Source organism: Oncorhynchus nerka, linkage group LG27 (assembly GCF_034236695.1).
Source record: "Oncorhynchus nerka isolate Pitt River linkage group LG27, Oner_Uvic_2.0, whole genome shotgun sequence".
Classification (NCBI taxonomy): Eukaryota; Metazoa; Chordata; class Actinopteri; order Salmoniformes; family Salmonidae; genus Oncorhynchus; species Oncorhynchus nerka.
In genome coordinates, this window is record NC_088422.1 from 94,626,512 (window position 1) to 94,652,345 (window position 25,834).

General features: G+C 45.4%; 1 protein-coding gene across 1 annotated transcript in view; it reads right to left on the bottom strand.

Annotated features, from left to right (window-relative positions):
• smad3a (SMAD family member 3a) overlaps positions 1-25,834 on the bottom strand; it is a 47,639-nt gene that overhangs the window by 12,917 nt on the left and 8,888 nt on the right. Inside the window, exons 2-5 of the mRNA XM_065012372.1 lie at positions 12,525-12,718; positions 10,625-10,759; positions 7,699-7,824; positions 1,948-2,160 (exon numbers count right to left, since the gene is read on the bottom strand). Coding sequence (XP_064868444.1) covers positions 1,948-2,160; positions 7,699-7,824; positions 10,625-10,759; positions 12,525-12,718 — 668 coding nt within the window. The remainder of the gene's footprint in view (positions 1-1,947; positions 2,161-7,698; positions 7,825-10,624; positions 10,760-12,524; positions 12,719-25,834) is intronic.

Sequence of the window (25,834 nt, forward strand, 5' to 3'; positions counted from 1 at the left end):
CTTATACTAAAATGGATTAAATCGCCCCCCCCTCATCAATCTACACACAATACCCTATAATGAGAAAGCAACCTTTTTTATTTTACATTTTTGCAAATGTATTAAAAATAGAAAACTGAAATATGACATTTACATTAGTATTCAGACCCTTTACTCAGTACTTTGTTGAAGCACCTTTGGCTGCGATTACAGCCTTGAGTCTTCTTGGGTGTGATGCTACAAGCTTGGCACACCTGTATTTAGGGAGTTTCTCCCATTCTTCTCTGCAGATCCTCTCAAGCTCTGTCAGGTTGGATGAAGAGCGTCGCTGCGCAGCTATTTTCAGGTCTCTCCAGAGATGTTCGATCAGGTTCAAGTCCAGCCTTGGCTGGGCCACTTAAGGACATTGAGACTTGTCCTGAAGCCAGTTCTGCGTTTTTCTTGGCTGTGTGCTTAGGGTCGTTTGTCCTGTTGGAAAGTGAACCTTTTCCCCAGTCTGAGGTCCTGAGTGTTCTGGAGCAGGTTTTAATCAAGGATCTCTGTACTTTGCTCTGTTCATCTTTCCCTAGATCCTGACTAGTCTTCCAGTCCCTGCCGCTGAAAAACAATCCCACAGCATGATGCTGCCACCCCCATGCTTCACCGTAGGGAAGTGCCAGGTTCCCTCCAGACGTGATGCTTGGCATTCAGACCAAAGAGTTGAATCTTGGTTTCATCAGACCAGAGAATTGTTTCTCATGGACAGAGTCTTTAGGTGCCTTTTGGCAAACTCCAGGCGGGCTGTCAAGTGCCTCTTACTGAGGAGTGGCTTCCGTTTGGCCACTCTACCATAAAGGCCTGATTGGTGGAGTGCTGCAGAGATGGGAGAACCTTCCAGATGACATCAATCTCCACAGAGGATCTCTGGAGCTCTGTCAGAGTGACCATCGGGTTCTTGGTCACCTCCCTGACCAAGGCCCTTCTCCCCCAATTGCTCAGTTTGGCCGGGCAGCCAGCTCTAGGAAGAGTCTTGGTGGTTCCAAACTTCTTCCATTTAAGAATGATGAAGGCCACTGTGTTCTTGGGGACCTTCAAATGCTGTAGCCATTTTTTTGGTACCCTTTCCCAGATCTGTGCCTCATGGCTTGGCTTTTGCCCTGACATGTACTGTCAACTGTGGGACCTTATATAGACAACTGTGTGCCTTTACAAATCATGTCAAATCAATTGAATTTACCACAGGTGGACTTCAATCAAGTTGTAGAAACATCTCAAGGATGATCAATGGAAATGATACCCCTGAGTTCAATTTAGAGTCTCATAGCAAAGGGTCTGAATAATTATTTAAATAAGGTATTCGTTTTTTTTTTTTAATACATTTGCAAACATTTCTAAAAACCTGTTAGTGCTTGGTCATTATGGGGTACTGTGTGTAACTGAATACATTTTAGAATAAATCTGTAACGTAACAAAATGTGGAAAAAGTCAAGATGTCTGAATACTTTCAGAATGCGCTGTATTTAGGAAACTTGTTCCCAAGTATCCCCCCTCCTCCTCAAAAAAATGGGCATATGTGACCGTGTCTCACTGTAATCAAGGTATGAAATGATTGTTATTTTCAAATACAATTTCATTTTGGGCTTAGCAGTGTACAACATATTATAATTATGTTCTGGCCCCTTGACCATTCTCTGATAAAAACGTCCCCCCCCGCGGCCTAAGGCCCCCCCCCCCCCAACCTAAAGTATTGGCTAATAAAATATCTCTCTTTCTCTGTACTCTGGTGTGAATGACCTTGTAAACACAATTCTGTTTCAAGTTGCTACCACATGTGGCCAGTACAGGTGGTTCAGGTTGGAAGTAGGGGTAGTCCTAAAGTTGACTATCCCATCTAACACTGCTGTTCCATTTCACTTTCCCCTCATGTCAATGACCGAGCACCAGGCCAAAAGTCATTTTGTCAGCGGTTTATTTTCAAAGCGTCAGTACCTATGTGTCTGCGTGTCAGCTCCACAGCGGCGTTACGGTTGACGTTGGAGAGGAGGCCCAGGCAGAAGCGCTCCGAGTTGGAGGGGTCGGTGAAGCCGTCCACGGTGAGGGACGGCTGGGAGGCGTGGAAGGTCTCGCCCACCCGCTGGTTCAGCTCGTAGTAGGAGATAGAACACCAGAAGGCTGGTTCACAGTACATCACAGGCTGTAGGTCTGACAGACACAGGAGAGACATGGGGAAACACTTTATTTAGATAGTCCCAAGTAGGATGCTCAATAACTAAGCCTTTACCAATATCATCTATATGGGACTACTTCAGAGTAAAAAAGACAGAACACAGAGAGACAGAGAGAGAGTGATAGACAGAGACAGAGAGAGACACAGAGGTGGGTACAATGTGAAGATGTAAAGATAGAGGGAAGAGAAATGGAAACAGAAGTGAGGAGAAAAGACACAGCTAGAGATAAAGATGGAGGGAGAGAACAGCAGAGCAGATAAAGATGGAGGGAGATAACAGCAGAGCAGATAAAGATGGAGGGAGAGAACAGCAGAGCAGATAAAGATGGAGGGAGATAACAGCAGAGCAGATAAAGATGGAGGGAGATAACAGCAGAGCCAGGGAAGTAGAGGACATAAAGACGGAGGGAGACTGAAGAGAGAGAACAGCAGAGCCAGGGAAGTAGAGGACATAAAGACGGATGGAGACTGAAGAGAGAGATAACAGCAGAGCCAGGGAAGTAGAGGATAAAGATGGGAGATAACAGCAGAGCCAGGGAAGTAGAGGACATAAAGACAGAGGGAGACTGAAGAGAGAGAACAGCAGAGCCAGGGAAGTAGAGGATATGAAGAGAGAGAACAGCAGAGCCAGGGAAGTAGAGGAAATAAAGACAGAGGGAGACTGAAGAGAGAGATAACAGCAGAGCCAGGGAAGTAGAGGACATAAAGACAGAGGGAGACTGAAGAGAGAGATAACAGCAGAGCCAGGGAAGTAGATGACATAAAGACAGAGGGAGACTGAAGAGAGAGATAACAGCAGAGCCAGGGAAGTAGAGGATAAAGATGGAGGGAGATAACAGCAGAGCCAGGGAAGTAGAGGACATAAAGACGGAGGGAGACTGAAGAGAGAGAGAACAGCAGAGCCAGGGAAGTAGAGGAGATTAAGACAGAGGGAGACTGAAGAGAGAGAACAGCAGAGCCAGGGAAGTAGAGGACATAAAGACAGAGGGAGACTGAAGAGAGAGATAACAGCAGAGCCAGGAATAAAGAAGAGAGAACAGCAGACATAAAGACATAAAGAGAGGGAGACTGAAGAGAGAGAACAGCAGAGCCAGGGAAGTAGAGGACATAAAGACGGAGGGAGACTGAAGAGAGAGATAACAGCAGAGCCAGGGAAGTAGAGGATAAAGATGGAGGGAGAGAACAGCAGAGCCAGGGAAGTAGAGGAGATAAGTAGAGGATATAAAGACGGAGGGAGACTGAAGAGAGAGAGAACAGCAGAGCCAGGGAAGTAGAGGATAAAGATGGGAGATAACAGCAGAGCCAGGGAAGTAGAGGACATAAAGACAGAGGGAGACTGAAGAGAGAGAGAACAGCAGAGCCAGGGAAGTAGAGGACATAAAGACGGAGGGAGACTGAAGAGAGAGAACAGCAGAGCCAGGGAAGTAGAGGATATAAAGATGGAGGGAGACTGAAGAGAGAGATAACAGCAGAGCCAGGGAAGTAGAGGATATAAAGACAGAGGGAGACTGAAGAGAGAGATAACAGCAGAGCCAGGGAAGTAGAGGACATAAAGACAGAGGGAGACTGAAGAGAGAGAGAACAGCAGAGCCAGAGCCAGGGGAAGTAGAGGACATAAAGACGGAGGGAGACTGAAGAGAGAGAGAACAGCAGAGCCAGGGAAGTAGAGGATATAAAGACAGAGGGAGACTGAAGAGAGAGATAACAGCAGAGCCAGGGAAGTAGGGAGACTGAAGAGAGAGATAACAGCAGAGCCAGGGAAGTAGAGGACATAAAGACAGAGGGAGACTGAAGAGAGAGATAACAGCAGAGCCAGGGAAGTAGAGGAGATAAAGAGCCAGGGAAGGGACATAAACTGGAGGGAGAGAGAGAGAACAGCAGAGCCAGGGAAGTAGGGAAGTATAAAGATGGAGGGAGACTGAAGAGAGAGAGAACAGCAGAGCCAGGGAAGTAGAGGACATAAAGATGGAGGAGACTAACAGCAGAGCCAGGGAAGTAGAGAGATAACAGAGGGAGACAGAGCCAGGGAAGTAGAGGAGATAAAGACGGAGGGAGACTGAAGAGAGAGAACAGCAGAGCCAGGGAAGTAGAGGATAAAGATAAAGACAGATAAAGGAGACAGAGCCAGGGAAGTAGAGGATAAAGACAGGGAGACTGAAGAGAGATAACAGCAGAGCCAGGGAAGTAGAGGATATAAAGACAGAGGGAGACTGAAGAGAGGGAGACAGAGCCAGGAAGTAGAGGATAAAGATGGGATAACAGCAGAGCCAGGGAAGTAGAGGACATAAAGACAGAGGGAGACTGAAGAGAGAGATAACAGCAGAGCCAGGGAAGTAGAGGACATAAAGACGGAGGGAGACTGAGAGAGAGAGAACAGCAGAGCCAGGGAAGTAGAGGACATAAAGACGGAGGGAGACTGAAGGAGACAGCAGAGCCGGAGTAGAGGATATAAAGACAGAGGGAGACTGAGAGAGATAACAGCAGAGCCAGGGAAGTAGAGGACATAAAAAGATGGAGACTGAAGAGAGAGAACAGCAGAGCCAGGGAAGTAGAGGACATAAAGACGGGACCAAAGACAGAGGGAGACTGAAGAGAGAGAACAGCAGAGCCAGGGAAGTAGAGGACAGACGGAGGGAGACTGAGAACAGCAGAAGACTGAAGAGATAACAGCAGAGGAAGTAGAGGATAAAGAAGAGGGAGACTGAGAGAACAGCAGAGCCAGGGAAGTAGAGGATAAAGATGGAGGGAGAGAACAGCAGAGCCAGGGAAGTAGAGGACATAAAGATGGAGACTGAAGAGAGAAAACAGCAGAGCCAGGGAAGTAGAGGAAAAGACGGAGGGAGACTGAACAAAGAACAGGGAAGTAAGAAGAGGGAGCCCCACAGCAGAGCCAGGGAAGTAGAGGAGAAAGACGGAGGGAGACTGAAGAGAGAGAACAGCAGAGCCATTCAGCAGAACAGACTGAAGAGAGAGAACAGCAGAGCCAGAAGTGGAGATTAAGATAGAGGAGATTAAGATGGGCAGAGACTGAAGAGAGAGAACAGCAGAGCCAGGGAAGTATTTAAAGATGGAGGAGAGAACAGCAGAGTCTGGGCCCAAGTGAAGACCCAGTGGAATTGGAAAAAGAAACAGGGAGAAAAACAAACTGTCTGGGCCCATGCCCTGAAGACAGTGGAGACAACGGCAAATTACAGGGTTCCGGAACCAAAACATTCAGCAAACACTTGCACAGTTCTCGTAACAGCACAGATTTATTTTTACTTTTCCTTCTACTTCCAACATTTACCTTTGAAGTACAGCGAACTGTCTGGGCCCATGTGAAGACCCAGTCTATTTGAAGTACAGTGAACTGTCTGGGCCCATGTGAAGACCCAGTCTATTTGAAGTACAGCGAACTGTCTGGGCCCATGTGAAGACCCAGTCTATTTCAAGTACAGCGAACTGTCTGGGCCCATGTGAAGACCCAGTCTATTTGAAGTACAGCGAACTGTCTGGGCCCATGTGAAGACCCAGTCTATTTGAAGTACAGCGAACTGTCTGGGCCCATGTGAAGGCCCAGTCTATTTGAAGTACAGTGAACTGTCTGGGCCCATGTGAAGGCCCAGTCTATTTGAAGTACAGTGAACTGTCTGGGCCCATGTGAAGACCCAGTCTATTTGAAGTACAGTGAACTGTCTGGGCCCATGTGAAGGCCCAGTCTATTTGAAGTACAGTGAACTGTCTGGGCCCATGTGAAGGCCCAGTCTATTTGAAGTACAGTGAACTGTCTGGGCCCATGTGAAGACCCAGTCTATTTGAAGTACAGTGAACTGTCTGGGCCCATGTGAAGGCCCAGTCTATTTGAAGTACAGTGAACTGTCTGGGCCCATGTGAAGACCCAGTCTATTTGAAGTACAGTGAACTGTCTGGGCCCATGTGAAGGCCCAGTCTATTTGAAGTACAGTGAACTGTCTGGGCCCATGTGAAGACCCAGTCTATTTGAAGTACAGTGAACTGTCTGGGCCCATGTGAAGGCCCAGTCTATTTGAAGTACAGTGAACTGTCTGGGCCCATGTGAAGGCCCAGTCTATTTGAAGTACAGTGAACTGTCTGGGCCCATGTGAAGGCCCAGTCTATTTGAAGTACAGTGAACTGTCTGGGCCCATGTGAAGACCCAGTCTATTTGAAGTACAGTGAACTGTCTGGGCCCATGTGAAGGCCCAGTCTATTTGAAGTACAGTGAACTGTCTGGGCCCATGTGAAGACCCAGTCTATTTGAAGTACAGTGAACTGTCTGGGCCCATGTGAAGACCCAGTCTATTTGAAGTACAGTGAACTGTCTGGGCCCATGTGAAGCCCAGTCTATTTGAAGTACAGTGAACTGTCTGGGCCCATGTGAAGGCCCAGTCTATTTGAAGTACAGTGAACTGTCTGGGCCCATGTGAAGACCCAGTCTATTTGAAGTACAGTGAACTGTCTGGGCCCATGTGAAGACCCAGTCTATTTGAAGTACAGTGAACTGTCTGGGCCCATGTGAAGGCCCAGTCTATTTGAAGTACAGTGAACTGTCTGGGCCCATGTGAAGACCCAGTCTATTTGAAGTACAGTGAACTGTCTGGGCCCATGTGAAGGCCCAGTCTATTTGAAGTACAGTGACCTGTCTGGGCCCATGTGAAGACCCAGTCTATTTGAAGTACAGTGAACTGTCTGGGCCCATGTGAAGACCCAGTCTATTTGAAGTACAGTGAACTGTCTGGGCCCATGTGAAGGCCCAGTCTATTTGAAGTACAGTGAACTGTCTGGGCCCATGTGAAGGCCCAGTCTATTTGTTTATTTCTATAGTAGCTGGGCCAGAAACAGTGATTTAATAAACAGGATATTATCATTGATGTCAGTGTGGGCTGACGGAGTTGGCCACAGCTCTGGGCTCAGACCGGGTTTCCTCTGTTACAATACGGAGCAGTGGACTGGCTTCCCGAGGGAGGGCTGCGGTGCAACGCTTGTCCGCTAGTTAGCGCACACACACACACACACACACACACACAGACACAGACACACACAGACACAGACACAGACACACACACACACACACACAGACACACACAGACACACAGACACACACACACACACACACACACACACACACACACACACAGACACACACACAGACACACACACACACACACACACAGACACACACACACACACACACACACACACAGACACACACACACACACACACACAGACACACACACACACACACACACACACTGTGCCTAAATCTCACAAATAAACATCCCCAAACACACAACCAAATAGCAATTTCTGTATTTATTTTTTGTTGGAGGCAACTACACCAACAAACAAAACCATTCTCCTGCCCTCTCATCTCTCTGCAGCAGACATTTGGAGAGCGACATGTTGGGAATTTCAAATTGCAGTATTGAATGGCAACACATACAGCCTCGGCACCTAAGTATGGTGATAATATTGTATTGTGAGGTCCATGGTCATACCCAGTCCTAATGCTTACCTAAATTGCTGTGTGTTGGAGACACTGGGTTTGGTGACAGGTTGGGTGAACTGGTGTCCATGCTGTGGTTCATCAGGTGATCACTGGTCTCCCCATCTTCACTGAGATAGCCAGGTGGAGGAGTCTCTGAAACACACACACCACTAGTAAACCACAGCCAAGAGAGTAAACAATGATTGGTTGGTAGGTTCCTTCTAATAACATGTCCCAAAGGCCCCTAAACTGCTTCACATATGCATATTAACAACGCCCTTTGTCATTGTGCTCTCGGCCAATGCTTTTATTCAGGGAAGGGAAGGGGAACCCAGTAGAAAACAGGCTGAATGTACTGACTGAGTTGGTTCTACTCCTGACATGCTGAATGTATTGACTGAGTTGGTTCTACTCCCGACAGGCTGAATGTACTGACTGAGTTGGTTCTACTCCCGACAGGATGAATGTACTGACTGAGTTGGTTCTACTCCCGACAGGATGAATGTACTGACTGAGTTGGTTCTACTCCAGACAGGCTGAATGTATTGACTGAGTTGGTTCTACTCCAGACAGGCTGAATGTACTGACTGAGTTGGTTCTACTCCAGACAGGCTGAATGTACTGACTGAGTTGGTTCTACTCCCGACAGGATGAATGTATTGACTGAGTTGGTTCTACTCCAGACAGGCTGAATGTACTGACTGAGTTGGATCTACTCCTGACAGGCTGAATGTATTGACTGACTCAACTTGTCTTCCAGAGGTAGTAACAGTTCATGTGCTGGTCTGGTCTCCAAGAGGCAGTGTCTGCTTCTGACGGCCTCTCAAGCCACCACAGACACCATTTGTGCCAGACAGAGACTGCCCACCTCCTCTGGACTCAGTGTGAGTGTGTGTGTGTGTGTGTGTGTGTGTGTTTGGCAACTGTTCATCCGGTCTGCTGATGTAGCTCACACCTCTGCTAGAGTCTGTCTGAAGGTAGGGGTCTAGGTGGCCGTCACCCAAACTCACTGTGAAGGAAGGAGAGGGCTCTAGGTGGCCGTCACCCAAACTCACTGTGAAGGAAGGAGAGGGCTCTAGGTGGCCGTCTCCCAAACTCACTGTGAAGGAAGGAGAGGGCTCTAGGTGGCCGTCACCCAAACTCACTGTGAAGGAAGGAGAGGGCTCTAGGTGGCCGTCACCCAAACTCACTGTGAAGGAAGGAGAGGGCTCTAGGTGGCCGTCACCCAAACTCACTGTGAAGGAAGGAGAGGGCTCTAGGTGGCCGTCACCCAAACTCACTGTGAAGGAAGGAGAGGGCTCTAGGTGGCCGTCACCCAAACTCACTGTGAAGGAAGGAGAGGGCTCTAGGTGGCCGTCACCCAAACTCACTGTGAAGGAAGGAGAGGGCTCTAGGTGGCCGTCACCCAAACTCACTGTGAAGGAAGGAGAGGGCTCTAGGTGGCCGTCTCCCAAACTCACTGTGAAGGAAGGAGAGGGCTCTAGGTGGCTAGAGGGGCTAGAAGGAAAGGGGGCTAGAGAAAACAGAGAGGGGCTAGAGGGGCAGTGGCTGTCACCCAACCTCACTGAGAAGCCAGGAGGAGAACTGAAGGAAAAGTGACTGGATAAAAACCCTCGTCTGTCACAACTAGACTGTGTGAGAGTGGGCAGACAAGACCAAATCCCAGACACTGAGCTGTGTGAAACAAGGTCATGCATTTCAAACTCTTGGCCAGTCTCCCCTACTCACCGGTCTGGTCCGCTTGAATGGGATTTTAACTTGCTTTAAGACTTCTCTCACCGACCTTCCTCTCATTTTAAACGTCTCACTTAGACCAGTCTCCCCTATTCACTGGTTTGGTCCGCTTGAATGGGATTTTAACTTGCTTTAAGACTTCTCTCACCGACCTTCCTCTCATTTTAAACGTCTCACTTAGACCAGTCTCCCCTACTCACTGGTCTGGGTTGAATGGGATTTTCCTTTAAGACTTCTCTGAATGGGACCATTTTAACTTGCTTTATGGGATTTTAACTTGCTTTAAGACTTCTCTCACCGACCTTCCTCTCATTTTAAACGTCTCACTTAGACCAGTCTCCCCTACTCACTGGTCTGGTCCGCTTGAATGGGATTTTAACCTGCTTTAAGACTTCTCTCACCGACCTTCCTCTCATTTTAAACGTCTCACTTAGACCAGCCTCCCCTACTCACCGGTCTGGTCCGCTTGAATGGGATTTTAACTTGCTTTAAGACTTCTCTCACCGACTTTCCTCTCATTTTAAACGTGTCTCACTTAGACCAGTCTCGTCCACTAAAATACTTTTCTATAACATGCTGCATAAATCCTGACTGGTCTCACCTGCTCCAGGAGTCTGTGTGAGGACTAGTTTCACCTCCTTTACCACTGGTCTCACTAGTAATACGACTGATATGTCACCTGGTATGTAGACTTGTCTCACCAGTAATATGACTGATATGTCACCTGGTATGTAGACTTGTCTCACCAGTAATATGACTGATATGTCACCTGGTATGTAGACTTGTCTCACCAGTAATATGACTGATATGTCACCTGGTATGTAGACTGGTCTCACTAGTTATATGACTGATATGTCACCTGGTATGTAGACTTGTCTCACCAGTAATATGACTGATATGTCACCTGGTATGTAGACTTGTCTCACCAGTAATATGACTGATATGTCACCTGGTATGTAGACTTGTCTCACTAGTTATATGACTGATATGTCATCTGGTATTTAGACTTGTCTCACTAGTTATATGACTGATATGTCACCTGGTATTTAGACTTGTCTCACTAGTTATATGACTGATATGTCACCTGGTATGTAGACTTGTCTCACTAGTTATATGACTGATATGTCACCTGGTATGTAGACTGGTCTCACTAGTTATACGACTGATATGTCACCTGGTATGTAGACTGGTCTCACTAGTTATACGACTGATATGTCACCTGGTATGTAGTTGCTCTGTGGCTCGATGCCGGCGGGGAAGTTGGTGTTCTCTGGGATGGAGTGGCTGTAGTCGTCCAGAGGAGGAAACTCACTGGGGATCTCTGTGTGTCTGGGAACCAGCACAGGAGGCAGCACTGCAGAAACACAAGTAGACATGTATCACAGACAGAAACACAAAGAACACAAGTAGACATGTATCACAGACAGACAGAAACACAAGTAGACATGTATCACAGACAGAAACACAAAGAACACAAGTAGACATGTATCACAGACAGACAGAAACACAAAGAACACAAGTAGACATGTATCACAGACAGAAACACAAAGAACACAAGTACATTACATTATATTTAAGTCATTTAGCAGACGCTCTTACAAGTAGACATGTATCACAGACAGAAACACAAAGAACACAAGTAGACATGTATCACAGACAGACAGAAACACAAAGAACACAAGTAGACATGTATCACAGACAGACAGAAACACAAAGAACACAAGTAGACATGTATCACAGACAGACAGAAACACAAAGAACACAAGTAGACATGTATCACAGACAGAAACACAAGTAGACATGTATCACAGACAGAAACACAAAGAACACAAGTAGACATGTATCACAGACAGACAGAAACACAATTAGACATGTATCACAGACAGACAGAAACACAAGTAGACATGTATCACAGACAGACAGAAACACAAGTAGACATGTATCACACACAGACAGAAACACAAGTAGACATGTATCACACACAGACAGAAACACAAGTAGACACGTATCACAGACAGACAGAAACACAAGTAGACATGTATCACAGACAGACAGAAACACACGTAGACATGTATCACAGACAGACAGAAACACAAGTAGACATGTATCACAGACAGACAGAAACACAAGTAGACATGTATCACACACAGACAGAAACACAAGTAGACATGTATCACAGACAGAAACACAAGTAGACATGTATCACAGACAGAAACACAAAGAACACAAGTAGACATGTATCACAGACAGACAGAAACACAAAGAACACAAGTAGACATGTATCACAGACAGACAGAAACACAAGTAGACATGTATCACAGACAGACAGAAACACAAGTAGACATGTATCACAGACAGACAGACAGAAACACAAGTAGACATGTATCACACACAGACAGAAACACAATTAGACATGTATCACAGACAGACAGAAACACAAGTAGACATGTATCACAGACAGAAACACAAAGAACACAAGTAGACATGTATCACAGACAGACAGAAACACAAAGAACACAAGTAGACATGTATCACAGACAGACAGAAACACAAGTAGACATGTATCACACACAGACAGAAACACAAGTAGACATGTATCACAGACAGACAGAAACACAAGTAGACATGTATCACAGACAGACAGACAGAAACACAAGTAGACATGTATCACAGACAGACAGACAGAAACACAAGTAGACATGTATCACAGACAGAAATACAAAGAACACAAGTAGACATGTATCACAGACAGAAACACAAAGAACACAAGTAGACATGTATCACAGACAGACAGAAACACAAGTAGACATGTATCACAGACAGAAACACAAGTAGACATGTATCACAGACAGACAGAAACACAATTAGACATGTATTACACACAGACAGAAACACAAAGAACACAAATGCAGATACAATGCATTGTTTCTCTAACACACCAAAAGTTATAGATAGCTCTTTTATGTTTTCACAAATGACAGCTGAGGCGGAGCCTCTCACACCTGTCAAACCAGCAGTCACAAGAGCCAATACATTTACAAGATGTGCAATACATGCTACTGAGGTGAAGCTCATTGAACCTCTGGTGGTTTTTAATGAAAGGGGACAGTTGTCCGTACCTGGCGTCTCCACCCTCTGGTAGTGGTAGGGGTTGACACACACCTCATCCTTCTTGGTGTGGAAGGCGTACTCACAGAGCTCCACAGCCCGCAGCTCGTGGTGGGACTGCAGGTCCGGCCAGCGCCACAGGCGGCAGTAGATGACGTGCGGGAGGCCCTTCCTGTGGGACACCTGTAACCGTCCATCCAGAGACCTGGCAGAGACAGAGAGGTTTGTTTTGTTGTTACTGCTTTGGAGTTATAAGTTCATAAACTGTTTTGCCTAGAGACAGAGAGGTTTGTTTTGTTGTTACTGCTTTGGAGTTATAAGTTCATAAACTGTTTTGCCTAGAGACAGAGAGGTTTGTTTTGTTGTTACTGCTTTGGAGTTATAAGTTCATAAACTGTTTTGCCTAGAGAGACAGAGTTATAAGTTCATAAACTGTTTTGCCTAGAGACAGAGAGTGTGTTTTGTTGTTACTGCTTTGGAGTTATAAGTTCATAAACTGTTTTGCCTAGAGACAGAGAGGTGTGTTTTGTTGTTACTGCTTTGGAGTTATAAGTTCATAAACTGTTTTGCCTAGAGACAGAGAGGTGTGTTTTGTTGTTACTGCTTTGGAGTTATAAGTTCATAAACTGTTTTGCCTAGAGACAGAGAGGTGTGTTTTGTTGTTACTGCTTTGGAGTTATAAGTTCATAAACTGTTTTGCCTAGAGACAGAGAGGTGTGTTTTGTCGTTACTGCTTTGTTATAAGTTCATAAACTGTTTTGCCTAGAGACAGAGAGGTGTGTTTTGTTGTTACTGCTTTGGAGTTATAAGTTCATAAACTGTTTTGCCTTTTGGCACGTTGCTTGAATAGTTTGCCGTTCTTGAAAACGGCCAAGCAGGCCAACTCCAAAAAGGTAAGAACACAATCTCACGACTGCGAGTGTACAGAGATCACACCCCATACACTGAGTAATGGCAAAAACATTTCACCTTGCGAGCAAAACACTTTAAAGCCCCCCCACCCCAACCCACCAATATACATTCTACCATTGGTCCGGAGAGAAGTGTGCAATTTTATACACTACATGAAATGGGTTTCCATGGCCGAGCAGCCGCACACAAGTCTAAGATCACCATGAGCAATGCCAAGCGTCAGCTGGAGTGGTGTATAGCTCACCGCCATTGGACTCTGAAGCAGTGGAAACATGTTCTCTGGAGTGATGAATACGCTTCACCATCTGGCAGTACGACGGACAAATCTGGGTTTGGTGGATGCCAGGAGAACGCTACCTGCACGAATGCATAGTGCCAACTGTAAAGTTTGGTGGAGGAGGAATAATGGTCTGGGGCTGTTTTTCATGGTTTGGGCTAGGCCCATTAGTTCCAGTGAAGGGAAGTCTTAATGCTACAGCATACAATAATATTCTAGATGGTTCTATGCTTCCAACTTTGTGGAAGGGCCTTTCCTGTTTCAGCATGACAATGCCCCCTGTGCACAAAGTGAGGTCCATACAGAAATGGTTTGTCGAGATCGGCGTGGAAGAACTTGACTGGCCTGCACAGAGCCCTGACCTCAACCCCATCGGACACCTTTGGGATGAATTGGAACGCTGACTGCGAGCCCGGCCTAATCGCCCAACATCAGTGCCCGACCTCACTAACGCTCTTGTGGCTGAATGGAAGTAAGTCCCTGCAGCAACGTATCAACAACTAGTGGAAAGCCTTCCTAGAGGAGTGGAGGCTATTACAGCAGCAAAGGGGGAGAACAACTCCATATTAAATGCCCATGATTTTGGAATGAGATGTTGAACTAGAAGGTTTCCACATACTTTTAGTAATGTAGTACATACAGTTGAAGTCAGAAGTTTATACACACCTTAGCCAAACTCAGTTTTTCACAATTCCTGACATTTAATCCCAGTAAGAATTCCCTGTCTGAGGTCAGTTAGGATCCACACTTCATTTTAACAATGTGAAATGTCAGAATAATAGAAAGGAGAATGATTTCTTCCATCTTTTATTTCTTTCATCACATTCCCAGTGGGTCATTAGTTTACATACACTCAATATACTCACTATCAGTTCTCTATATACTACTGTAACCCAGTAACTGGTCTTCTGTGGCCTAGACAGCTTCCCTCAAATATACTCAATTAGTATTTGGTAGCATTGCCTTTAAATTGTTTAACCTGGGTCAAACGTTTCGGGTAGCCTTCCACAAGCTTCCCACGATAAGTTGGGTAAAAATTTTGGCCCATTCCTCCTGACAGAGCTGGTGTAACTGAGTCAGATTTGTAGGCCTCCTTGCTCGCACACGCTTTTTCAGTTCTGCCCAAAATGTTTCTATGGAATTGAGGTCAGGGCTTTGTGATGGCCACTCCAATACCTTGACTTTGTTGTCCTTAAGTAATTTTGCCACAACTTTGTTAGTCTGCTTGGGGTCATTGTCCATTTGGAAGACCCATTTGCGACCAAGCTTTAACTTCCTAACTGATGTCTTGAGATGTTGCTTCAATATATCCACATAATTTACCTTCCTCATGATGCCACCTATTTTGTAAAGTCCACCAGTCCCTCCTACAGCATAGCACTTCCACAACATGATGCTGCCACCCCCATGCTTCACGGTTGGGATGGTGTTCTTTGACTTGCAAGCCTCCCCCTTTTTCCTCCAAACATAACGATGATCATTATGGACAAACAGTGGGGCAGTTGCCCATCCCTGGGCTGACTATATAACATGTATTAAATATGCTCATGTTGCTCTGTCTCATTCTGATGCACCCTGATGTAGGATCCCAGCAGCAGAGGGAGGCTGTCTAGGCCACAGACGACCAGTTACTAGGTTACAGTAGTGACAGGGTTTCTCCCCATGGCCATCTGTTGTCAATGAAACATGTAGACCACTGAGCCAGGGTACATGTAGGGGAAACAGCCTGCACTCTTGAATTGAACTGAACAAAAATGATTCCACTATAACCGTGTAAACATTCAAACCATTACCAACGGAATTAAAAATGTTCCTTCATAGAATTTCAGACAGTCAGAAAGGCGTCTTCACAGCGTATAAAATCAAACTACACAGCAGAGTCACACCACAGCTTGTGAATGTTTGGTTTAATACGACCCCTTATTGTCATGGGTCAGAGCTGTGTGAGAAGGGTTTTTAGGTCTAATAATAATAATAAGTGGCAATGATATCACTAACTCAGAGACAGGAAGTGTAAAAGGAGAAGCTACGCATGGCTTTCAGCTTGTTATTAGTAGGAGAACTTGTGGTGGGGGGTTAGGAAACGTGCAGCCGATTCATCACGACTGAATTTCACCTTGTTTTTGTAACTTCACTATTAATTCTCTGGTTACAATTTGACAAGATGTATGGAGTAGAGGTTGACCGATTAATCGGAATGGCCGATTAATTAGGGCGGATTTCAAGTTTTCATAACAATCGGAAATCGGTATTTTTGGGCGCCGATTTGCCATTTTTTACATTTCTTTTTACACCTTTATTTAACCAGGCAAGTCAGTTAAGAACACATTCTTATTTTCAATGACGGCCTAGGAACAGTGGGTTAACTGCCTGTTCAGGGGCAGAAAGAGATTTTCACCTTGTCAGCTCGGGGGATCCAGTCTTGCAACCTTACAGTTAACTAGTCCAACGCAATAACGACCTGCCTCTATCTCGTTGCACTCCACAAGGAGACTGCCTGTTACGCAAATGCAGTAAGCCAAGGTAAGTTGCTAGCTAGCATTAAACTTATCTTATAAAAAACAATCAATCATAATCACTAGTTAACTACACATGGTTGATGATATTACTAGATATTATCTAGCGTGTCCTGCGTTGCATACAATCTGACTGAGCATACAAGCATACAAGTATCTGACTGAGCGGTGGTAGGCAGAAGCAGGCGCGTAAACATTCATTCAAACAGCACTTTCGTGCGTTTTGCCAGCAGCTCTTCATTCCACTGTTTATGACTTCAAACCTATCAACTCCCGAGATGAGGCTGGCGTGATCGAAGTGAAATGGCTGGCTAGTTAGCGCACGCTGATATGTTTCAAACTTCACTCGCTCTGAGCCTTGGGGTGGTTGTTTCCCTTGCTCTGCATGGGTAACGCTGCTTCAATGTGGTGGCTGTTGTCGTTGTGTTGCTGGTTCAAACCCAGGGAGGAGCGAGGAGAGGGACGGAAGCTATACTGTTACACTGGCAATACTAAAGTGCCTATAAGAACATCCAATAGTCAAAGGTATATGAAATACAAATGGTATAGAGGGAAATAGTCCTATAATAACTACAACCTAAAACTTCTTACCTGGGAATATTGAAGACTCATGTTAAAAGGAACCACCAGCTTTCATATGTTCTCATGTTCTGAGCAAGGAACTGAAACGTTAGCTTTCTTACATGGAACATATTGCATTTTACTTTCTTCTACAACACTTTGTTTTTGCATTATTTAAACCAAATTGAACATGTTTCATTATTTACTGGAGACTAAAATGATTTTAATTATGCATTATATTAAGTTAAAATATGTGTTCATTGGTCATTATTACATATATATATATATATATATATATATATATATAAAATATGCCAATTAATTAGCAGCATTTTTTGGTCCTCCAATAATCGGTATCGGCGTTGAAAAATCATAAATCGGTCAACCTCTATTTTTTCCCCCTGTTCAATCTGGTCCCCCACTAAGCTCTTTAGAAGCCTGCAGGAGAGTCTCAGCGGAGCAACGAGGAGTCTAACCAGTGACCTCACCGTACCAACGCTCCATGCTGTAATGTGATTGGAGGAGCCTTCAGTGGTACTCAGCCAGACTGAGCGCGTGTGTGTTAGTCTCAGCCAACTACTGCCTCCAGAGGGAAAAACATCAGGGCCTTTAATATTTCATAGCAACTTTTCACTGTCTTGGCATTTTGAGAAAGGGGGGGTGTTACAAGCAGAATCCCCCTGTGTGTGGTGGTGGAGGACAAGTGTGTGTGTGTGGGGATTCAACAATGTTGCCTTAAACCAAACTAAATAATTAAACCATGAAAACTGTGTGTGTGTGTGTGTGTGTGTGTGTGTGTGTGTGTGTGTGTGTCAGCAGAAAATCTATAACATACAGTCCCGAAGTCGCATTGTCACACAGAGCATTCAGTTCTCGGTCCTACTCAAACACATCCTCCGGTTCTTATTAAACAAAAAGTTATTTCACACAGCGCATGGCACAGGGCAAGGTCCCCTTTTATGAGCCCCAATTGGCTGAAAAGGAGTCAGTGGGTTGCTGTTGCCACAGCCCGTAAACGAGCAGCCATTTCCTGGGGCTTTGCACATCAGTGAGTCCTGTGGCCATCATAAAGAATTAAGGTTAATGGGGGGCTGGGTTAGCTCAGCTCACTCTCTAGTGTTCTGTGTGTGTGTGTGTTTAACTATCCTTGTGGGGACCAGAAGTCCTCACAAGGATAGTAAAACAAGGAAACATTTGGGTAAGTGGGGACATTTTTCCAGTCCACGAGGAAAAATGCTATTTTAGGCTTAGGGGTTACATTTACGGTTAAAATTAGGGTTATAATTAAGGCTATGGGATACAGGTAGGTTTAGGAGTTCGGTATAGTTTTAGGGTTATGGGTTAAAGGTTAGGCTTGGGCGTGGATTTGAGTCAGTGTAGTATTTTCAAAAAGTGTATCAAATACATTCCAATATTCAACTACTAGTTTTTTTTTTTACATAAAACTAACCACATAACCTTTAGTTATCTGAATAATTGTTTTGAAATGTATTGAAAAGTAATAGAAATAGTATTTGAACCCAGGTTTGTTTGGTGTGTGTGTGTGTGTGTACAGACTGGGCTGAGGTGATGTAACTGCATCTCAGGCCCATGCTCTACAGTGGGTGTATTCCTTTGGGGTTTAGGCTGGGGGTTGACACTGAACATGGAACAGACAAAAACATCCTATTCCTCAGTCCTTCACTGGGACCCTACTCTCGTCACTGCATCCCCGCAACAGCTTTCTGGTCTGGACCAACTCAGGTCCAGGAAACACAAGACACACAGATTCAGACTCAATGTGCTGTTCTAACGTGAGGGATTCCACTAGCACAGTCCAGGGAGGGAGGGAGGAAGGGACCATACAACAAGCCCTAGGCAAAAACGCCAACTTCACATACAGCCGCTGAGTCACTGTTCAAGACATTTACCACAGCGATAGAAGTGAGTGAAACGTTGCCCAGAACAACCCCCAGCCATTCATAACATGCCACCGTCCCCGAGCGACTACCATGTTGTTGGAGGGGCCATACCAGGCCCCAGACGACCTCGCACTCTTCAAATATGCTTTATGAGTATGTGGAGCGCGTTGTGTTTCAAATATGTTCCAGGATGGCAGTGGAGGAATGGCTTTGACCCGGTATGCCCTGTCGGTGCCGGTGGGCGAGAACTCTGACAAGACATGAAAGATGGATCGGGTGCTGGGGAATGGAAAACACCAAATGGGTTCAGGAAGGATCCGGAGTCCAAGCCCTCCATGGACCCAGGCTAGCAGAACAGCCAGGCCCTAGGTATGGCTGTGTGACTGAGGCAAGTTACACTGAATGACACTCTCAGCAATCCCGCATTGGACAGGCCATATACAAAAATAATATAATTTCAGTGACAGAAACTGGGTAAACAAGTACATGACCTTCTAGAGTGTATCTAGGGGGAAACTAGTGAGAAGCGGTGAGTCACTAGACCTAGCTAATGGAGCATGGTTACTCATGTTTATCCCCAGTCCTGATTCCATTCAGCTAGACCTAGCTAATGGAGCATGGTTACTCATGTTTATCCCCAGTCCTGATTCCATTCAGCTAGACCTAGCTAATGGAGCATGGTTACTCATGTTTATCCCCAGTCCTGATTCCATTCAGCTAGACCTAGCTAATGGAGCATGGTTATTCATGTTTATCCCCAGTCCTGATTCCATTCAGCTAGGCCTATGCGGCATTACAGTATAGCTCGGTATACACCCGACACTTACATGCAACTTCAGCTATCAGAATACGAAGACAGCATTGAAAAGACGGGTCCTAGGCCAACAAAAGTTGCATTGCCTAGAGTTACTCTAACCTGTTTGCAATCCCTTCAGCTTTGCTTGCTGGCTTGCCGGCTAGTTACAGAGGTTAGCTGGCTAGATTACTACAGTAGTTGGCCACTGCCATTAAGTTGTTGTGTTATCAGATGTAGCCTGTTCCACCGTTTGCAGAATGCATTCAGGCATTTGAATAAAGCGCGACAAAGGGAAATCTGTTAACAATGTGGACATTTAAATGTAGGTGTTGAACTGATGTGGAAAGGGTTAGAAGTTGAATTTGCTTTGGGGGAACTGGGTGGAGGATACTGTGGCTCTCCAACAGAGACTGACCCGGAGCCCCCTCACAACCCTGGAGGAGATGGGAGACCTGCACCCTAAATCCCCCTGCCTCACCCACATCGCCTGCTGTTGTGTGTGTTGTCTATGTTTGTGTAGTATGGAGAAGAAAGGGCCCAGATTTGTGGGTTAGTACAGCTGCTGCTGCTGGGGTGGAGGGGTTAGGGGTTGTGTGAGAGGGGGTTCTCAGATTTAAGGGGTTGGTGGGGTGTGTGTGAAGGGTGGGTGTGTGTGTGTGCCTCAGATCAGAGACTCCGACTGGCCCAGGCTGAGCTGCACTAATCTGAGGGGGCAAAACAAACACTTTGAAGCACGAACAGTCACACACTGGCTACGGTTCTGTGCTCCAAGCGCCTCTGAACACACACACACCCCTCTGTGGACCAAGGCCAAAACTTTGGCCACGGAATTCTTCAACTCACTCAGCACACTGCTACAGTGAGTCAAAAGGAAGTTGGACTGGTAGAAAAACATCCACCAGGCTACATCGTTGTACTTATTTAAAATATTTAAATGAATGACAGTTTATTCACTAATAATCCTAATCCTGGTTGGTCTAGCCTATAGGCTATGCTTTGATATAGAATCTAGTTAGACTAAACATTCTATTTCTGCTCCCTCATAATGACTAACTACAGTCGAGCAACACAACAAAGACTACCTTGCCTGTCTCTAATGTCCATAAACTACAGAGACTGATCTAATATAACAGAATGGCCATGTCTTCATACAGAAATATGAGAGGGAGAGCAGGGGAGAGAGCAGGGGAGAGAGAGAGCAGGGGAGAGAGAGAGCAGGGGAGAGAGAGAGCAGGGGAGAGAGAGAGAGAGCAGGGAGAGAGAGAGCAGAGAGAAGAGAGCAGAGAGAAGAGAGCAGAGAGAAGAGCTGAGAGAGAGAGCAGAGAGAGAGAGAAGAGCAGAGAGAAGAGAGCAGAGAGAAGAGAGCAGAGAGAGAGAGAGCAGGACAAAAGGGGGGTAAAGAATGACAGATTGTCTCAATAGATCAGGGCGGCTCAGAGTGTCTGACACACCCCCTCCCCCCTCCGTCTGTCCCCCTGGCCCGACTACTTCCCCTCTCCACCCTCCAAGCATTGTGTGCCCCATCATAAAAGCTTGTGGCCAAAGTGTCCAATCTGACTGGAAGCAGTCAGTGGTAACCTGGTAAATGACAATGCATCAGCAAGCAAAACATGGGGGGAGGGGGCCTAAATGATACCACACACTTCCTGAACTCTACCTTTACAGCTTCCATGTCTGGGGGAAATCCTAAGGGTGTGTGCACCTGCCCTGCCAGTCATTCACCTGCTAGCTAGTTAGATATTTCCTCTCTTCCCCTCAGCTCAAAACAGCAGGCAAACACATCCTGTTTCAGTGAGCACAACTGGAGTAGAGACAATGTGTGTGTGCCTGCCTGCGTCTGGGGTGGTCTCAACACAAACATCAAACACACGGGGAAAAGGCAACTGTTCATTCAGCCATGATGAAATACTAACTGAAAGTTAAATAGGTTCAACCATTAGATAGGCAGGGAGGATCTAGCCTGGACCAAAATACGTTGTGCTTCATTTGATTTCAACTGATAAAAGGTATTGCAGACCACCCTGGATGTTGCTTTAGGGCCTTTGCTTAATGCTTAACCTAATATTGCCAAGGAAACACTAGCCTGAGCACAGCAACTAAAACAAACAGACAAACAGACTAGCCTGAGCACAGCAACTAAAACAAACAGACAGGGACACAAGCCTGAGCACTGCAACTAAAAACAAACAGACAGGGACACAAGCCTGAGCACTGCAACTAAAACAAACAGACTAGCCTGAGCACTGCAACTAAAACAAACAGACTAGCCTGAGCACTGCAACTAAAACCAAACAGACTAGCCTGAGCACTGCAACTAAAACAAACAGACTAGTCTGAGCACTGCAACTAAAAACAAACAAAACAAACAGACAGAGATACTAGCCTGAGCACTGCAGCTAAAACAAATATACAGGGACACAAGCCTGAGCACTGCAACTAAAACAAACAGACAGGGACACAAGCCTGAGCACTGCAACTAAAAACAAACAGACTAGCCTGAGCACTGCAACTAAAAACAAACAGACTAGCCTGAGCACTGCAACTAAAAACAAACAGACTAGCCTGAGCACTGCAACTAAAAACAAACAGACTAGCCTGAGCACTGCAACTAAAAACAAACAGACAGGGACACAAGCCTGAGCACTGCAACTAAAAACAAACAGACTAGCCTGAGCAGTGCAACTAAAAACAAACAGACAGGGACACAAGCCTGAGCACTGCAACTAAAACAAACAGACAGGGACACAAGCCTGAGCACTGCAACTAAAACAAACAGACATGGACACAAGCCTGAGCACTGCAACTACAACAAACAGACAGGGACACAAGCCTGAGTACTGCAACTAAAAACACACAGACTAGCCTGAGCACTGCAACTACAACAAACAGACAGGGACACAAGCCTGCACACTGCAACTAAAAACAAACAGACTAGCCTGAGCACTGCAACTAAAAACAAACAGACTAGCCTGAGCACTGCAACTACAACAAACAGACAGGGACACAAGCCTGCACACTGCAACTAAAAACAAACAGACTAGCCTGAGCACTGCAACTAAAAACAAACAGACTAGCCTGAGCACTGCAACTAAAACAAACAGACAGGGACACAAGCCTGAGCACTGCAACTAAAACAAACAGACAGGGACACAAGCCTGAGCACTGCAACTAAAACAAACAGACAGGGACACAAGCCTGAGCACTGCAACTAAAAACAGACAGACTAGCCTGAGCACTGCAACTAAAAACAAACAGACTAGCCTGAGCACTGCAACTAAAAACAAACAGACTAGCCTGAGCACTGCAACTAAAACCAAACAGACTAGCCTGAGCACTGCAACTAAAACCAAACAGACTAGCCTGAGCACTGCAACTAAAACCAAACAGACTAGCCTGAGCACTGCAACTAAAAACAAACAGACTAGCCTGAGCACTGCAGCTAAAACAATCAGACAGGGACACAAGCCTGAGCACTGCAACTAAAACAAACAGACAGGGACACAAGCCTGAGCACTGCAACTAAAACAAACAGACAGGGACACAAGCCTGAGCACTGCAACTAAAACAAACAGACAGGGACACAAGCCTGAGCACTGCAACTAAAAACAAACAGACAGGGACACAAGCCTGAGCACTGCAACTAAAAACAAACAGACAGGGACACAAGCCTGAGCACTGCAACTAAAACAAGCAGACAGGGACACAAGCCTGAAACAGACACACACTTTCTGGTTGACTCGCTCAACAAAGGCGTTTAATCTCAATCTGTCTGGGACAGACCCCTCAGAGCCATCACAATGTCTCCTCCTCACACACACCCACACATTTTAAAGCAGGTACCTGAGTCACAGTCCAGACTGTATTGTTCTCTAGTGATGTGATACACACTGGTTCACTGAGAGTTTGTCTGTCTGTGTTGTAATTACCACTGGCTGCTCAACTCATTGTTTGATTTGTCTGACAGAAAGTGGATACTGCTGTCTGAGACATCTCTCTTTCTGTTCCTTCGGTGTGTGTCTCCGTCTGTGTGTGTGTGTGTGTGTGTGTGTGTGTAGTCTTGGCAGATGGGTACAGAAGGACACAGTGTTGCCTGTCTGCTCTGCCTGGTAGCTCCATCACCGTACCTGTCTGAGACATCTCTCTTTCTGTTCCTTCGGTGTGTGTCTCAGTCTGTGTGTGTGTGTGTGTAGTCTTGGCAGAAGGGTACAGATGGACACAGTGTTGCCTGTCTGCTCTGCCTGGTAGCTCCAGCGTGTACCATCAGCGTACCTCATCCAGAAGCAGGAGGGTTTTGTGTGACAATTCCCCAGTGTATGTGGGCACCGGGTCATCTGCATTTTTGGCTTGTTGACTGCTTCTGTGTGTCCAAGCAGAGGGCATCATGGGTATTGTGCGCGCGCGTGTGTGTGCGCTGTGCCGGGTCTGGTCATGGTATTAAGTGTGAGTGCCCCAATCGTGGTCTCCACGCTCCCTCCATGCGCTGAGTGTGTGCGGGGCTTATAGTGTGTGTGGGGCTTATAGTGTGTGTGTGTGTGTGGGGTGGTTAGTCAGCCCAGAGGAATGTGCTGCGGCTGGTTGCTGGGGCCTTGGGGAGGGTGTGGGCTGCTGTTTGGTTAGCAACTGCTGCTCTGTGTGGAGGCGGCAGGAGTTAGGTTGTATTAGTGAGAGAAAGCTCTACTCTGCTTTGCCTTGGCCTGACCACTATCTGTCTGTGGGGGAGAGGAACACTAACTCTTCACACAGACAACAAGCCTGCTTTGTGTCTTATTGGCCACGACTACAACCACAACTACCACCACGACTACCACCACGACCATACTGAACAAAAATATTAAACTCAATCATTTCAACCATTTTACTGAGTTAGCGTTCATATAAGGAAATCAGTCACTTTAAATACTGTACATTGATCTGTATGTCAGATTTAAAAAAAAAAAAATATATATATATATATATATATATATATATATATTACCTTTATTTAATGTCAGTTAAGAACAAATTCTTATTTAGAATGACGGCCTACCAGGGAACAGTGGATTAACTGCCTTGTTCAGGGGCAGAACGACAGATTTTTACCTTGTCAGCTCGGGGATTCGATCTAGCAACCTTTTGGTTACTGGCCCAATACTCTAACCACTAGAATACCTACCACCCACATGACTGGGCAGGGGCACAGCCATAGGCCCACCCACTGGGGAGACAGGCCCAGATAATCAGAATGAGTTTTTTTTAAATTACAGACAGAAATACTCCTCAGTTTCATCAGCTGTCCGGGTGGATGATTGATCCTGATAGGCCACATCTGTCAGGTGGATGATTGATCCTGATAGGCCACATCTGTCAGGTGGATGATTGATCCTGATAGGCCACATCTGTCAGGTGGATGATTGACCCTGATAGGCCACATCTGTCAGGTGGATGATTGATCCTGATAGGCCACATCTGTCAGGTGGATGATTGATCCTGATAGGCCACATCTGTCAGGTGGATGGATTATCTTGGCAAAGGAGAAATGCTCACTAACACGGATGTAAAACAAATGTGTACAGAATCTGAGAGAAATAAGCTTTTTGAGCGTATGGTGAATTTTTGGGATATTTTATTTCAGCTCATGAAACCAACACTTTACATGATGCGCTTGTATTTATCAGTACTTTCCATGTTGTGTTTATATATATTTATCAGTACTTTCCATGTTGTGTTTATATATATTTATCAGTACTTTCCATGTTGTGTTTATATATATTTATCAGTACTTTCCATGTTGTGTGTATATATATTTTTCAGTACTTTACATGTTGTGTTTATATATATTTTTCAGTACTTTCCATGTTGTGTTTATATATATTTATCAGTACTTTCCATGTTGTGTGTATATATATTTTTCAGTACTTTACATGTTGTGTGTATATATATTTTTCAGTACTTTACATGTTGTGTGTATATATATTTTTCAGTACTTTACATGTTGTGTGTATATATATTTTTCAGTACTTTACATGTTGTGTGTATATATATTTTTCAGTACTTTACATGTGTGCGCCAAGGTTACTGTTCATTTTTAGATTTTAATTCATAACTCTGTTAGTTTTTAGACCTGATTTGCTTTAAAAACATTTTATATTATTTAGTGTTAGGGACAGAAAGCATGCTGGGAGGCTAGCAGACATGTGTTGTATAGTGATTTTGGAGGATGTCACTTCTTGCAATGGGGGCGGGCAGTTCAAATGATAACGCCAAGCTCAAATGATAACGCCAAGCTCAATGTGACTTATATAGTGGAGTGAAACTGAAGCCCACGCTGACGACAATCCAATGGGAGCGGGCAGTTCAATAATAACACCAAGCTCAATGT